This window comes from Sinocyclocheilus rhinocerous, unplaced genomic scaffold (genome assembly GCF_001515625.1).
Source record: "Sinocyclocheilus rhinocerous isolate Xijiao unplaced genomic scaffold, SAMN03320098_v1.1 scaffold433, whole genome shotgun sequence".
NCBI lineage: Eukaryota > Metazoa > Chordata > Actinopteri > Cypriniformes > Cyprinidae > Sinocyclocheilus > Sinocyclocheilus rhinocerous.
The window spans coordinates 37,774-55,267 of record NW_015627897.1 but is presented as its reverse complement, the minus strand read 5'-3'; the positions used below and the strand labels follow the sequence as shown (position 1 = coordinate 55,267).

Genomic DNA, 17,494 nt, shown 5'->3' with positions numbered 1-17,494 from the left:
GTATGAAATAATCACAAACATTGCATCAGAGACTCTTCGTAATGTATTTTGCATTTGATGCATCATATCCATATTATTAATATTTGTGTTTATTATCGTAATGCAATTATTGAATAGATTGTACTTATTGTTATATTCTTTTTGCAACAAATAAATGTAAAAAAAAAAAACACGCTCAACAGTAAGACACGTGATCACGTCGACACGTCCCCTTCCTTAAACCCATGACTAGCGGAAAGATTTCAACCAATCAGCGAGCTCCAGGTTTAAAGATGGCGTCTCCCGTCAGCTGCAGGACTGTATCAGTATTGTTTTTTCTCATATTATTCATATCGGTTCATTGTACAGACACTAAACCAAAGAAGAAGAAAGACATAAGGGATTATAATGACGCGGATATGGCCAGACTGCTGGAGGAGTGGGAGGTATGAACGAACTAACGAACTCACTGCTGCAATCATTCAGTCATGTGCCTCTCACTATAAAATACCATGGTAACCGCCGAAATACTATAGTGGCTACTGCAAAACCATAATAAACGAATATGGGATCTCGTTCAAACGAGTTTTCAGAATAAATGTTGTGATTTAGTATGTTGTTTGATGCGTCTGGATGTTAAAGTGAACTTTACGCTTTATTTGTAGTAACAGTAACTGTCATAACTAGTATTTTGACGAAAACGGTTCTTACTATGATAACATAAAGTGTATTTCGCTCTAGCAACTTTTCTTATAGTTATTTTTTTAGTTGTTTATGTACACATTATTAAAAAATAAGTTTTTCACAATGTCAAATGTCTGTTAAATACAAAAAAAATATTGTATTACATTGTCTTACACTTATTTTGAATATTGAATGCATGAATATTGCATACAATAGACAGACAGACAGACAGACAGACAGATAGATAGATAGATAGATAGATAGATAGATGAGACAGTCAGACACTTATGTGGGTATGAAACGGATGTGATTGGTGGATATCTTGCAAAGTTTAGCAGATTGACACTCCTTGAGTCAAAGGTTGCCTTTGAATGAACACGTTTCACAGAAATTAGCCAGATAGTGTCGCAGTCATTTAAAAAGTATTAAAGTATACAGAGATTATGTAAAAGTTAAAACTATTGAAATATTACCTGCATATATTTGCATTTAGAATCTACGCTGAACGATGCATTAAAGTTTGAAAATATTTAATATTATAGGTAAGCCTATAAAATGTTTACAGTTTTGAACGTTAAATATTTAAAGTTTGATAATTAATAATATAAAATGTAAAGGTTTGAAGTATAAATATAAAATACTGCTTGTTTGAATTTGAAAATAAATAAAATTTATAAAAAATACAAATATTGTTATTGCATTTTTCCTTCTTGCATCACATCCAACAGCAGGGCTGTGCTTTACATTCAATAAGCTGAAAATATATCATTTATATTGGCCAGTCCTGTCTACCAGTAATTCAACTTTTGGCATTACATCTTGAAAAGATATTTTCTTTCTTCAGTGATTGACATCTTTTTATTTATTACAGAAAGATGATGACATCGAGGAGGGCGACTTACCCGAGCACAAGCGGTCTCCTCCACCCATCGACTTCTCTAAAATAGACGCGTCCAAACCAGAGGATCTCCTGAAGATGTCTAAGAAGGGAAGGACCCTGATGGTGTTTGCTACAGTGTCAGGAAACCCCACAGAGAAGGAGACGGAGGAGGTCACCAGCCTGTGGCAGGGAAGCCTCTTCAATGCCAACTTTGATGTTCAGAGGTAACGACCATATTACTATGCAGATGTTTGATAAGGATATAGCGTTTAGATTATAGGCTCATACCTGTGTGACGTGTAGATCCAGATCATCACAGAATGTCAGGTAGAGCTTGTTCATTGCCAACTGGACCAAAAGTTTTCCAAAACAGTTTAAAATCTGTTTTGTCTCTCATCCAAGTGGCTACAGCAGTAGGACGATAGTCACCTTAATTGCTGTAGCGCTGTATACAAAACATATTGTTTCAAAGTACTGTAATACACAGGTAAATAACAGAATTAATGATGCAAACATCAAATATGAGACAAATTCAAATTCTGCTGTAATATAAAGCAGCTCTGAATAAACAATAGTGGCATTATTCAGCTCTGGTCAGTTCAGTGTTGATTTAGTTCAGTAAAACTGTACAAACCATTTGAACATAAAGCCTTGGAAAGGTTTGTTTAGAAAGTTCATTTTAATGAACTGATTCAAAATAATTCACAGATTGATTTGAATTATTATTCAGTTGTGCTTCTGGAATCCCTACGCTGTAGTATGTCTTCTTTTTGTAGTGCAGTAACTACTGCAACTCTTAATATGTTTACAATGAATCTTATTTACTTGTTTTCCTGTTAATATCGAAAAGTTCAAAAGACACGTTTACTTAAGGAGCTGCGCTGATTGTTTTCAGAGAATCTTTTAAGTGTATTTTGTCGTAGTGCACTGGCAGATATTTTCACTTGCATTTAAATATAAACAAGTTTGAAAAAAGTGAAATAATCTGGTGTTGCGGAATGACAAAATACAGTTACATTGTTTAGAATCTAAAAATTTGAGTCTAAAATTGATCTTGTAGTAAATTGATCTTGTTTCAAAGATATTTTAAAAGGAAAACAAGATTGTGATTTTATTGCAGTGTAAATACAGCTGTTTATTATTATTAAGTGTTTGATCCCAACACTGGTTAATTGAAACAAAGATTATTTTTTAAACAAATCTCTGCCTTTTATTTATGTTATACCAGGACTAAAACTTTATACCATGCATTGATCATTTTTACAATTTTATAAATACCTTTTATGTTTGGATTTTATTGTTTTACCCTCATTCCAAATGCAGACATTTAGCTTTAAAATATGAAAATTTAGCATAAAAGATTGTTACATTATTAAACCTGTGATAATCCAAACAAGAAGTGAAATAAACGTGAACATTTATTATTTATATTTTTTCTTACTTGAAATAAAATAAACATTAACTGAAATAAAATAAAATATAAAAAACTTTATTTCATCTAGTTGCCAAGGCAGTGTTTTTAGCTTAACTTTAAGTACTAGCCTAAATAAAAATGTATAAAAATCATATAGACACATTTATAAAAAATAAAAAAAATCTACTAAAAATGACAAAAACACATACATAATTACTAAAACTTTTACTAACATTTAAATGAAAACAGAAAATGTACTAATAAAAAACAGCATCAAAATATTAATAAAACTTTTTTTCTTTGGCCTCTTAATGTTTATCCTCCGCCCAGAAGTTAGCATACTTTTTTTAACAAAGCAGACAACAGTCATTGAAGTGTTTAAAAAATGAAAAATTAAGGTAAATATCATTTGAGAACAAAATATTTTTACTGTTTTATTATTTTATTTTATGAAAACATTTTATGCATCATTTCCAATCAAGCTGTAATTTTGTTAATTTATGCAAAAAGTCAAAAATTATTTGTGTGTGTTTTGTATACATAAAAAGCTAGGCAAATTATCCTTAGAAGGACAAAGTCAGTCAATGTATTATGCAAAATATATATATATATATTTATTTTGATTGAATTTAATTTCCAACATAGATTGTGAGAGGTGGTAAAAATGACATTCTTAATGGTTCAAGGGGAAAAAGTGTTTTAGGAGATTTTTTTTAAGAGCCCATAGAATGTTGTGATGCTAGAAACAAATTATGTATTTAACAATGATACATTAAGAAGTAAATTTGAATCAGAGCTTCTGTATGGCACAACACTCCATTTTGAAGCTCCCCTTCTGCTCTTTGGCGCTCTGTCACCAATCACTATAATCACTGTTTGTGTCTTTCTCATCAGATTTGTGGTGGGATCCAACCGTGCCATCTTCATGCTGCGTGACGGGGGCTACGCCTGGGAGATTAAAGACTTCCTGGTCGCTCAGGACCGCTGTGAGGATGTGACCGTAGAAGGGCAGGTGTACCCTGGGAAAGCCGCCAAGAAAGATGCCAAGGGGCATGAGCAAAACGAGACCAAGAAGAAAGGAGACAAGAAAGCAGCCAACCGAGCAAATAAAAGCAAGCAGGAGCTTTGATACACGAGCCCCAAAGGCACAGCATCTTAACTGAGGGACTGAAGGAGCGTTTCTCTAACAGGTGTTACTAGGTACTTTGACACACAGGTTGATGAGTCAAATCAAGTTTCTTTGAATTGCTTTACTGTAACTCGCCTTATTTTTTCACAGTCTTGAATCAAAGAATAAACCACTTTTATAATTACATTGCCATGCATTGAATGATTTGCAGTTGGTGTCAAACTGTGTTCATGGTCAAATTTTCAAATGCAGAAAAGTGTAGCACTTAAAGAAATGGTTCACCCAAAAATGAAAATATACTGAAAAATCGCTCACCCTCAGGCCATCCAAAATTGACATTTTTGTATATTTCTTAGAGTTTGTTTCTTCATCAGAAAAAATTTTGAGAAATTGAACAGTACTCACCAATGGATCGTCTGCAGTGAATGGGTGCCATCAGAATCAGAGTCCAAAAAGCTAAAAAAAAAAGCATCTCAATAATCCACACCACTCCAGTTCATCAATTAAAGTCTCGTGAAGCGAAATGCTGCGTGTTTGCAAGAAACAAATCCTTCATTAAGGTGTCTAAACCTTAAGCCTTCTTAAACTTTAAGTTGCTTCTGGCCAAAAATATGAGTCCAAAATGTTGCATCCTCCAGTGAAAAAGTCCATCCTCTGTTGTCCTTGCACATCAAAATCCACCCACATATTTGTTTAGAACAATTTTGGACTGTTTTGCTTGTAATCGTTGCTTAATGTGTGCATATTTCTCTCCTGATTCAGATTAGACGACTTTTTAACTGGAGAAAGCAATGTTATCTGTTAAAGTTAAAAATACCTTGATGGATTTGTTACTTATAAACATGCAGCTTTTCTCTTCACAAGACATTAACTGATGGACTGGAGTGGTGTGGATTACTTGTGGATTATTGTGATGTTTTTATCAGCTGTTTGGACTCTCATTCTGACGGCACCCATTCACTGCAGAGGATACATTGGTGAGCAAATCATGTAATGCACAATTTCTCAATTTGTTCTGATGAAGAAACAAACTCATTTAAATCTTGGATGGCCTGAGGGTGAGAACATTTTCAGCTAATTTAATTATTAGGCGAATTGTTCTTTTAAAGCCTAAAACAATGCTATTTGATTTATTTTGTTCCCAACACCCCTTAGTCTAGACATTTCTTTCCCAGCTGCATACATTTTCTTTCATTCTATAATTTCCAATGACATTTTTTTTTATTCAACAAGCTAGTACACAAGCAGTCTGGGCTCAACAGCAATAGAGAATATCTGATTTATCTGAAGGTTTACATAACAGCTTGTTGAAGGATGCTGGAATGCATTTGGAGGATGTGGCAGAAAAGAACTGATCTGGAATCAGTCAAACAGCTTCTGGCAAAAGAAAATGAGTTTAGCAGCGGCAGAGTCATTGCCCCAGTTTGAAAGAGAGCAACATTAGGCGCTAATAGAGTAATCGATCATCCTTTCTCTTCTGAAGCCCCATATGCCATGATACCAGGGAAAACGTAAGGCACACACATACAGCATTGCAAACGTTGTAGCCTGTTCATTATCAGAATAAAATAGTCAACCAAACATATAGATACACTGGTTAATTTAAATAGTGCGTAGCCTACTGCGTAGTACAATCCGTGTCGATCAGCCTGAGCTCGGGCCAAACACACATTTGCTCATGTGACGAGGATGTTTTTTAAGTGCGTTAAGTAAGCTTGGTTTACATAATAAATAATAGTTTAGCATTCAAATACATCGCAAATATGGACACATTTAATTGGATTAATGGCGAATGAGAGAGGTAGGCTGCGCGAGAACGCCGTTTGCTTTCAGTTTCGCATTGAATTAGCCTAATTCATTTTGGTTTGTTTAGCAACTTATATTTTTCATTCTTGTTTTCTTCTGAAACCGTTCAAAATTGCCTATAGGCTAGGTGTTGTGTTTATTGTTTGTACATGATAATATTTCGCTTTATTTACCAGTGTTATTTATGAATGTAATAATGCGATTTGTGCTTATATTTTTTAACTTAAACTACAACGTAACATTAATGTAGACCTACATACCGGTATCTAAATATGATTTCATATATTTTATGCTATATAGACCTACCACGTTACCCTCCACTGGATGTAGAATGAGCAGCATTAAACTACATTTTGGCATTTTACAATACTTATGTGGATATTTTGGATGAAAGTAACTCAAAAGTAACTCAAAAGTAGTGTAATGCATTACAATTCAGAGAGAGTAATATTGTAATGTAACTAATTACTTTCAAAAGACAGTAACTAGTAATATATAATGTATTACATTTTGGAAGTAACTTGCCCAACACTGTTTATAAGTACATTTACTGAATAAGAACTTGTATGTATAAAGAGCTTTTGCTATTCTGTCTTCTACTTCCAGAAGAAAGCTCATTCCCATTAACATTTTTATATGAGTGTCATCTATTTGTCATGTGAGAAAGCAAGGCAGCCGCATTGACCGCATTCGTAATTGCTTTGGACACAACTGATGCTCTGCATTGAATTAGGTCAAATAAGAAGATTTGATACTCCAGAAAGCATAGCCAGCAACTCATGATGACATTCAAGAATGCCAGAGCAGTTTCCCACATCTGAAGTAACACTTCCACAGTGACCGTAGAGCGCTTCAGGGTGCTTTACTGTGCAAACATGTCCAGATCTTTAGTGTACATGAACGTATGTCCAGAATGCAGTATCCACCCTAGTCCGGTATGGCCTCCATGGTCATATTTCCAAACCGTCTGCTGAAGAAACTCCTCATGGTCCCCCACCCCAACATCAACACACACCAGATACATACCATCAATCAACATCAGCTTATTTTATAGTGTTTGCTAAAGGAAAGACACAATCCAGCATCACTCTTGTGATGTTTTAAATGCCTTTGTGATGATAGAAATCTATGGAAGCCCGTTTCCGCCATTGAATAAACATTTTTTAAAAGTAATTGCGACTTTTTATTACACAATTCTGACTTTTTTTCTCTCTCGCAATTGCCAGTTTACATATCGAAATTCTGAAAAAGTTAAGAATTGTCAGAAAAAGTCAGAATTGTGAGATATGAACTTGCAATTATAAGTTTGTCTCGCAATTCTGACTTTTTCTTGCAATTGCGAGTTTATGGTGCAATTCAGACTTTTTTTCTCTCGTAATTCTGACTTTGCGGCAGAGTCATTGCCCCAGTTTGAAAGAGAGCAACATTAGGCGCTAATAGAGTAATCGATCATCCTTTCTCTTCTGAAGCCCCATATGCCATGATACCAGGGAAAACGTAAGTACACCTCATGGAAATCTGTGAGCTTTTCAGCACTTTACTGAATGATAAATGTGATCTAATTGAAATAAAAAATGATTTTTTGTTTGCAATCATCCATTAAACATTCATCCATTCTTGCAGGCGTTTGTTTTTCATCATCATCATTGACACATTTGTCCAATCAATGGCAAACTAATAGACAGCCCTAATGGAAAATCCATTGCGTAGTTTCAATACTAAATGTTTCTTTACAAAAAACAGATTTTATTATAAGTTTGTCTCGCAATTCTGACTTTTTCTTGCAATTGCGAGTTTATGGTGCAATTCAGACTTTTTTTCTCTCGTAATTCTGACTTTTCTCAGAATTGCGAGATATAAACACGCAGCTGCAAATTATAAAGGCTAAATTCTGAGGGGGAAAAAGTATGGAAGCCCGTTTCCGCCACTGAATAAAAAATAAAAGAGGAAATTGCGACTTTTTATCTTACAATTCTGACTTTTTTTCTCAGAACTGCGTGGTATAAACTCGCAATTGCGAGTTAAAAAGTCATAATTGTGAGATATAAACTCGCAATTCTGAGAACATATCAGTCTTTTTTCCCCCCCTCAAAATTGGACTAACTCGCAATTGCGAGTTTATATCACGCAATTCTGACTTTATAGCTCACAATTGTGAGTTTATATCACGCAATTCTGAGGGAAAAAAGTCAGAATTGTGAGATAAAAAGTCGCAATTACCTTTTTTTATTATTATTATTCAGTGGCGGAAACGGGCTTCCATAAAAAAAGAGACTATTTTCTTACAATTGCAAATTTATGTTTCACAATTCTGACTTTATAACCTGCAATTGCGAGTTTATTTCTCACAATTTTGACTTTATTTCTCAGAATTTCGAGTTTATATCTCGCAATTCTGAGAAAAATATCAGAATTGTGAGATAAAAAGTTGCAATTTCCTTGTTTTTTAATTTTTTTTATTCAGTGGCGGAAACAAACTTCCATAGGAATCAGGGGCCTCATTTATAAAATGTTGAGCAGAAAACATCTTAAAATTGATCTTACGATCATCTCTCAAATATGCGTACAGGTAAATGAACGTACGTACAGAAAACGCATGTACGCGTCTCTTTCAGATGTGAAATCTATAAATCGCAAATGATCTTGAACTTGCGCGCAAATGAAGGGTTTCAGCTCTCTGCTTGTAAACGACTCCTAATTAATGGCATTAACATATAAAAGATTACCAGTCTTCGTCCAAATCCTTTAATTTAGAACAGCGAGCTGCAAGAACAGCTTACATTTCCAAAAACCAGCAGTAGCTACTCGTCTCAAACAAGAAAAAGTGCGTACGTCTGCTCAGACCCTGACGTGACGCTAAGCACTTTTCCACGCAAAAGAGTTTTTACAAATATGAGTGTTGGCGTAAATTTAAGCGCACGCACACTCGAAGATCAAATCTGAGCGTACGCACGCTTTATAAATGAGGCCCCTGTACTTGAACCCAACTATAAAAAAGGAAAGTTCACCAAAAACGTGCATGTATAAATAAATATATATATATATATATATACACACAGAAACAAAGTATAACTCCAACAATATGAGGAAAAAAGATTTATTTCTGTACAAAAGTCTTTATATTTTTTTTCTTATCTAAAGTAATACATTTGTATTACTTGGAAATCATTCACATTTACATCACATCCATATACAACTTAAAGTTAATGTCATGTATATTTGAATTATACACTAAAGTGAAAATTGTACTTAAAGTTTTCGTTTTTACAGATAGGACAGAATTACATTACAACTTAAAAGTCCCTTAAAAGACGTCCCTTCTGGATTTGTGTAATAGTGCCTGTACAATAAATAAGTATAAAATATATCTCTGTTATCAATCAGGATTTTTTTTTTAGAAACACACAAAACATACAAAAACACTAACAAATTACAATCTCCGAAAAAAGACCAGCTATTTCGGCAAAGGGACAATGTCGTACTTCTTGCCAAATGGAAGAAAAGCCAATTCATCACAGATTTGATCATTTTATGATAGACTGACATCTACTAATGCTCAGATTCAAATCCATTCTTGACTATTCAAATTTAAAGGAACGGTTCACCGGAAAATGAGAATTGTGTCCATATTTTTTCACGCGTCTTGAACTTGTATGGTGCTTTCAGAAGTTATGCTTGGAAAATTTTGTTTGTTGTTACATCGAATGACATGATGTGTAAATAAATGAGTGAAATTTTCATTTTTGAGTGACCGGTTCCTTTAAGGCCGGATTGTTGTTGTTTTTTTTTGCTGGCTCTCTCGTTCAACACAAACGAAACCAACTCTTGTGCGTGACAATTAAAATGGGAAAACCTCATGACATTTACAATCTGAAACCTGTTTTTGTACATATTTAGAAAAAACATGTTGAAACACGAAGGCAAACATCACCGAGAGGGACAAAAACAAGGAATGTCGCGATCGTTATTAGTTTTTTTTTCTTGTTTTTCTCCCGTCGAAACAAGTATAATCAACTGACGACACGATCCAAAAATCACAACGTCCACGTTGTCACATACAATGGAATCCGCTGGGAGGGGTTGCTAGGTAACATAAACACATGCTGGGCTGTGATTGGTCCTGGCGTGCGGCTGTAGCTGGGCTCGTCCAGTAGTGCTGCTACTGCAAGATTGAGATGTCCTGCGGCGTGTGTCGCTCGTCTTCATAGCTTCATCATCTTAATCACAGGGATGGGCAGCACTTGGTGGAGTTTGGCCCGCTCTTCATCAACACTCATCCTCACCCAGTCCGGCCGGAAGGAGCCTTTGAAGCCCACAAAGGCGAGTTTGTCTGGAAACAAAAACACCACAAAATGATTTTTAATGACCTCATTCATGACAAAAATGTAGGTTAAGGCCAATTTATGTGCATCAACGTTTGCCAAACTGCAAAAAATGTCAATTACTTAATTATACAGGCTTTGATGTTATGGTGCTTATTTAACAGCTTTCTGGAATACTTCATTCTGATTGGTCAATCGTGATATTCTTTGGTTACATATTTGTTTATAATAAGGCTAATCTGTATGACCATCATCCCTGGCAACAGATTTCCTACATACGCTACAAAAAAGTTTGGGGTCGGTAAGATTTTAAAAATGTTTTTGAAAGAAGTCTCTTCTGCTCACCAAGGCTGCATTTATTCGATCAAAAATACAGTAAAAACAGGATTACTGTGAAATATTATTACAATTTAAAATAATTGTTTTCTATTTGAATATATTTAAAAATGTAATTTATTCCTGTGATCAAAGCAGAATTTTCAGCATCATTACTCCCAGTCTTCAGTGCCTATGGAAGCTTATTTCTGCCACAGGATAAAAAAAAATTAAAAAGTTGCAACTTTTTCATCTCACAATTCTGATTTTTTTTTCTCGCAATTCTGAGTTTATATGTTACAATTCATTTTTTCCCTCAAAATTGTGAGATATAAACTCAGTTATGAACTCGGAATTGCAAGGGGGGAAAAAAATCAGAATTGTGAGATATAAACTCAGTTATGAACTCGGAATTGCAAGGGGGAAAAAAAATCAGAATTGTGAGATATAAACTCAGTTATGAACTCGGAATTGCAAGGGGAAAAAAATCAGAATTGTGAGACACTCGGAATTGCAAGGGGGGAAAAAAATCAGAATTGTGAGATATAAACTCAGTTATGAACTCGGAATTGCAAGGGGGAAAAAATCAGAATTGTGAGACAAGTCACAATGACCTTTATTATTCTTTGGCGAAAATAAAAATAATATTGAGACGTAAACTCAGAATTCTGAGAGAAAAAAAAAACAGAAATACGAGAAATAAATGCAAAATTGTGAGATGCAAAAGCAGAACTCTGAATATCAGATAGTGTTTATATTTCGCAATAATGACTTTTTTCTCAGAATTGCGAGTTTACTTCTTGTTATTCCGAGTTTATATCGCAACTCTCAGAGTTCAATGCATCCTTGCTGAAAATGACTATTTACTTCTTTCAAAAAATTGTATGAAACTGTAGTGTAGCTGTGCAAGTTTCATGTCTCCCATATCATTCAACACTTTTTATTCATATAATAATCTCAAATCAATATTTATTTATTTATTTAGGCCATGAAATAACGGGAAAATATAAAGTTGATCAGTATCATAAAATCTTGTGTTGGAGTGCTTTCATTTTTATTCCTTTAGGTTTCAGTACAGACTCGTCATGTGTCGGTGGTCTGTGAAACATTTGGTGTTGTTCACGGAACGAGCCGGTGGGAAGCACTTGGAATGTAAACTTAAGGGGCTTTGCCTGCTGGAATGACAATTCAACATGATAAATATAATATGTGAAGGGAGGGTCGAGAGGAAGGACCCTGCTGCTCTGGTATGTATATGTGTGTCCAGCCCAGAAAACAGCTTCACTTCACATGACTCAAATCTTTTTCTTTCATTGTCTGGGGGTTTCACTGTCTTATTTTGTGGTAATTTATCATAAAGTATCCCAAATACCATTGGGATGAAACTCTATAGCTAAAAATAAGTGTGAATCAGTATCTGAGACACGTACAGATACACTACACTTCAAAAGTTTGGGTTCAATCATTTTTTAAATGTTTTTGTCTCTTATGCTCACCAAAGCTGCATTTATTTGTTCAAAAATACAGTAAAAATGGAAAAAAATGTGAAATATTATTACAATTTTAAAGAGCTATTGTGTATTTGAATATATTTTAAACTGTAATTTATTCCTGTGATAAAAAGCTGAATTTTTACATTTGAAATAAAAATTGTTTGTAACATAATAAATGTCCTTACTGTCACTTTTGATCAATTTAATTTAGTCTTGATGAATAAAAGTATTAATTTCTTTTAAAACAAAAATCTTTCTGACCCTAAACTTTTGTATGGTAGACCAAAATACATTACATACTTGACATTAAGATCTATTTTGCTTCCTAGTATGCACATTTGTTTCAAACCTATAAATAATATAAATTCCATTAGGTACTGATAATGTGAGACGTCTATCACAATCCTGAATTATTATGAGTGAAACTCGTTACCTTTCAACTTCACCGTCTGGTCTGCTCCGAGGGTATCGAGAATTTTAGTCCATGGCCCTCTGGTGATCAGTTTCCCTTTAGAGGTGATCAAAACCACTGACCTGCAAGTGCAGAAAATGCGTTTCTATCAGACACAGCAGTTAAAAATAGAGAAACACATATGAAAATCATTCATAGAACAAGTAAATCTAAGTAAAAATTCAACGCCCCTGAAATCAAGCTTCACTTTGTTTTACTTCACCTACATAAAACTTGTGAAATTGTAGTTTAGTTGGCCATTTTTCAGTGGCCACCCAAGCTAAATTTCAAGGCCACTGATGCATATGTTAACATGCAATTTGTTTCTCCCGATATGACTGTGTGATTATCTCCCGTCCGCTGCTTTTGTGTGAGAATCCAAACACTCCAACGAGTCCCCATGAGTCTGTGTGTATTCAGGTTTAAGTCCCCACCAGGATATATAAACCAGTACACACACACACACACACACAAAGAAAAACAAGTAGATAGCATAGTAAAAATAGAAAACTAGTGTTTTTTTGTTTTTTGCTTTTTTAAATTATACAAATGTTTTCAAAATTTTTTACATTTTTTTATTAAAAAATAAAATATTTTTATTAACATTTTTTCAATAAAAAGTTTTTTTCCAGCAGTGTCAGAGCGGCGCTACCCAACTTAACCGTGCAGAACGGATCAAATATCTGCACGGCCCACTTCACAGCACAGACCAATTTGGAAAGCGCCGCGTGTCGCACAAAGCCTGTGTGATCCACTCGAATTCAACACATAATTCTCTACATCGAAGCGCTACAGGAAGTGAAACATCTCAGATGGCTTCATGCGTAGCTGATAATGAGATGCTGTAAATCTAAAAAAAAAAAAAAAAAGCTTTTTAAAAGCTGAAACAAAAAAGATCATTTTTGACCTGTTAAAAACTTTGCTTTGGTTTAATTTACAGAATAAACAATGGTTTCAATGCCACAGAATAGTACATTTTAAGAAGTAAAACATTTAATTTCATGTGCATTTCCTTCTGTATGCACGTAAACTGAAGATTCATACATATATTTTTCTATTAATCTTACAGCTCAAACATTTGGGGTGCTTACTAAGGCTGAAACAAATGCTGAAAAAACCCCCACAAATATTACAATTTAAAATAAATGTTTTCTATTTTAATATATTGTAGAACATAATTTATTCCTGTGATCAAAGCTGAATTTTCAGCATCATTACTCCAGTCTTCAGAGGCACATGATCCTTCAGAAATCATTCTAATATGCTGATTTGCTGCTCAAGAAACATTTATTATTATCAGTTTGCTTTTGATGAATTGAATGCATCCCTGCTGAATAAAACCCCTAGGAATCAGAATAGAACATTTCATTGCATGTGCATTTGATTTTGCATGGATGTAAACTATTCATGCATATATTTTGTATTAGGCTTACTCGTCTTTGAGGTTGGTAATGTAGTTCTCTAGCTGAGCTGGAATTCCCATCAGGATTGAGTTCCTGAAGCCTTTCGACTCCAGGATTTTACCGCTGTGGCCGTCGATTACAGTCAGATGAATGCCATCCTCTGATTGGTAGATCTTCTTTCCATACACCTACAGAAACAGTAACTTTATTTTCATTTGTTTTATTTTTTTCTTTCAATATCTTACTTGGTCTGTCCCCATCCCTCTTTACATAAATAAAAATATATTTAAAAAAAACCAAGAAAAAAAAAGTCATAATGACATCATCACTATTCAGTTAAATTACAAGTATAAAATATAATAAAATATAATACAATACAATACAATATAATATAATATAATACAATACAATATAATATAATATAATATAATTAATATAATATAATATAAATATAATATAATATAATATAATTAATATAATATAATATAATATAATATAATATAATATAATATAATATAATATAAAGGCCAGAATGGGAGATAAGCTAGACCTAGATTAAACCAGCTAAACATCAGCAAACCACTTTAGGCTTAGGCAGGCTAACTAGTGAATGAGAACTGATTTTACTCAGTTCTTTGTAAAACTCATTATTCATGACACATTACTAAAAGTTTGTACCTCAGTATAGGCGAAGTCCTCTTTGATGTGGAAGAAGCGTGTGTTATATGACTCCAGTTTGACTTCAAGGAAGTGCTCCGGTGTGTGAGGCTGTAAAGGAAACAAGAACATTTGAGATTACAATAATATAACATTTAATAATATCTGCTTACAAGATGTTTGCACTTACAACTTGCATACACCATAATACCTGAACATATATACACTTGAAGTGTCACTGTGGTTAAACTAATGGCACTTAAACTTGTGAGGAAACTCAAACTGCGCCAATAGGTGAAATAACATCATATGAACATGCAGGCACACAGGGAGATGCAGTTAATGTGCTGTTGGTTATTGTTGTAGTTGTAGATTATTGCTGCTGCTGCAAGCAAGTACAGGAACTTGCTACTGCCAGTGCATATGGCGATACGGTGCCGTGAGTATTCAAGACATACTGCTGCTGCACAAATAGCATATAAAATAACCCATAGCAGATCTATACAGGTGGAGCTGGGGAAGGTGGAGGGTTTCAGAGAACTCTGAAAGCGCGCTGCAGGAATCTCAAGTGAATGCTAGCCAACCATATAAATGCAAGGCAGTAAGCTCATTGGCTGCATATGCAGCATGAACCAATCAGCTTGTGCCAAGTTGTTTAACTCTCTGAATATCATCAGTTACGTTAACACCCCGTCAGAATGCGCCATCTAGAGTTTCATGATTGAACTGTGTATATATATGAGTGACAGACTAATATGCTTCCTCCGCTTGGCTGAATAAGCGTTAGCTTTCCTTTCATTTTCAACTTTAACCCTATCGACAATGGATAAAACACAATTAAAAAAAATAAATATATTTTATATAGAATTTATAAAAAAAATATTAAAATGTAATTAAATGTAAATTGTAAATGTATAATATATAAATTGTATTGTATGTCTTTTTTTATACAATAATAATAATACTCATTTTGGTTGAGCCACTATTTTTTTTAACACACACATATAAAATGTAGAAATATATATCAATAATATAAATCATTATAATATTTTATATATACTGTATATTATAATTCATATATATTTATATTTATGTGGGTATTGACATTCAAAAACAGTTTCCTCCATCACAATAGAGGACCCTTCCCAGCAAAAGTTTACAGAAACAGGTGTGCAAAATACACTAACTATCCTGTCGAACAAATGCTAACGCTGCATATTATCATTTATCCTGCACAATTCGATTGCCAGGAGACAATCAAATACCTGCAAGACTAACAAAAGCACTGCTATTATGTTTCTTTATACATCATCTTCAGAGCATCAGGCAAGTCGCAGGAATCCAGCAGGAACGTCCCACATCGGGCCCGCAGCATCACGCTAGACTTCAAACACAGATGCTCTGTAAAGTCAAAAGTGTCTCCTCACCAGTTTGGAGCGAGGCAGTTTTTTGGGCATAGGCACATCTACGACGGGCATCTCGGTGTATCTGGGGTAGGCTTCAGCCATGCAGTCACTGGGGCCGCTGCCGGGGGGAATCAGCGCTTTGATCTTCACTCTTTCACAGCCCTTCACCGAGCAGAACGCTAAGTCTTCCTTCTCATTGTGCGCTTTGATTTGAAGGAAGAGCAGCCTGCGGGGAAGACAGCAGACAGACATCAGAGAGAGAGAAACACAGAGATCAGCACACAGACGGCAGAGACAAGTTTGGAAGCTGTGACACTTTAAAAACCACATCAAAACTTATAATTGACAAAACTGCAGCGTTTAGCATCCAGACTCCTGGGTAGTTTCTCAGCAGTTCCAATCGAGTGATATTCCTCATTCCTACAATTTAATTATGTTTCATTAGCAAAGGAAGACTGACATAGCTAAATTAAGAACAGCTATTTTTTCATCCTCTATCAAAACACAGATGTCTTATAATAACTGCTACTTTGCTCAGTATGACTTTCCATTAGGCCAGGCGGTAGAAAAAAAACACGTGTTTAATTGAATATATTTACCGTCCATTTCCTTTAATGCTGTAAACATATTTCATTCAACATGGATTTTACCAGTTCTGTGTGTTTATATTTTAAAACTTTATTAGTTTTCACACATGCACCCGTTTATTAGTAAAATTAATAACTTTTTTATGGGTCATTCATTTAAAAAATAACGCCAGATGGGACATTTGGCAACAGTAAAATCATTCACACTCTTTTTATGGTCAAATAAAATGATCACCAAAGTTCAACAAGCAAAATATCACCCATGAGCAAAACATTCAAACTGATAAAAGCATCTATTAAAACACATAAAATGTAATATTATGTCCATAAAGTGTGGGGTAAAGTTGTTTTTTATTATTGAATGATTGCATATTTGATTTAAGTTTTTTTTGTGCAAGAGATTTGCAAAAAATTACAAAAACTACTAATTACAAAAACTATATATATATTATATATATATACATACACACATCTGGACACACACACAGTAATATATAAATATTGTGAAATATTATTAAAGAACTGCTTTCTATTTTAATATATTTTGCAATGTAATTTATTCTCGTGATTGCAAAATATTTTTGTGGTAACCATGACTCAAAATTTCAACCATGTTTTTTATTTATTTTAAGAATTCTCTTTTATTCAGCACAGACATGTGATTCTGACAAAAAGACATTTATTATGTTAAAAATAATTTTTTTATTAATAAATGTAATGGCTGCTGCTTTCAGCTTAGACTTTATTTCATTTGAATATACATATATATATATATACATAGTCCAAGTAAAATTAAATATTTATATAAATATTAATATTAATATAAATTGCAATTATATATTAAAAGTAAAAAAAGATTATATTATTACAATACATTATAATATATTAATACAAGCTGGGAGCCACTAGGAGTTTAAAACGGGTTAACTAAATTGATTATTTGTATACCGATTGAAACAATTAGTATT

At 33.9% G+C, this 17,494-nt stretch overlaps 2 protein-coding genes across 2 annotated transcripts in view; one reads left to right on the top strand and one right to left on the bottom strand.

Annotated features, from left to right (window-relative positions):
• Nucleotides 1–235: 235 nt before the first annotated feature.
• Nucleotides 236–4,270, top strand: LOC107737020 (LDLR chaperone MESD). The gene is made up of 3 exons (XM_016548415.1): nt 236–425; nt 1,535–1,767; nt 3,852–4,270. The coding sequence occupies exons 1-3, from the start codon at nt 273–275 to the stop codon at nt 4,084–4,086; spliced, it is 621 nt and encodes a 206-aa protein (XP_016403901.1). The 5' UTR covers nt 236–272; the 3' UTR covers nt 4,087–4,270.
• Nucleotides 4,271–9,290: 5,020 nt separating this feature from the next.
• The window catches only part of LOC107736981 (cell migration-inducing and hyaluronan-binding protein-like), a 32,985-nt gene continuing 24,781 nt past the window's right edge, over nt 9,291–17,494 (bottom strand). The window contains exons 14-18 of the mRNA XM_016548370.1: nt 15,961–16,165; nt 14,555–14,644; nt 13,907–14,064; nt 12,456–12,556; nt 9,291–10,222 (exon numbers count right to left, since the gene is read on the bottom strand). Coding sequence (XP_016403856.1) covers nt 10,095–10,222; nt 12,456–12,556; nt 13,907–14,064; nt 14,555–14,644; nt 15,961–16,165 — 682 coding nt within the window. The 3' untranslated portion in view covers nt 9,291–10,094. The remainder of the gene's footprint in view (nt 10,223–12,455; nt 12,557–13,906; nt 14,065–14,554; nt 14,645–15,960; nt 16,166–17,494) is intronic.

Bases quoted from the DNA above. Each gene is read 5' to 3' on its own strand.
- LOC107737020 (XM_016548415.1), top strand. From the start codon at position 273: ATGGCGTCTCCCGTCAGCTGCAGGACTGTATCAGTATTGTTTTTTCTC. The intron at 426-1,534 runs GTATGAACGAAC...TATTTATTACAG, and splicing joins GACTGCTGGAGGAGTGGGAG to AAAGATGATGACATCGAGGA. The intron at 1,768-3,851 runs GTAACGACCATA...CTTTCTCATCAG, and splicing joins GCCAACTTTGATGTTCAGAG to ATTTGTGGTGGGATCCAACC.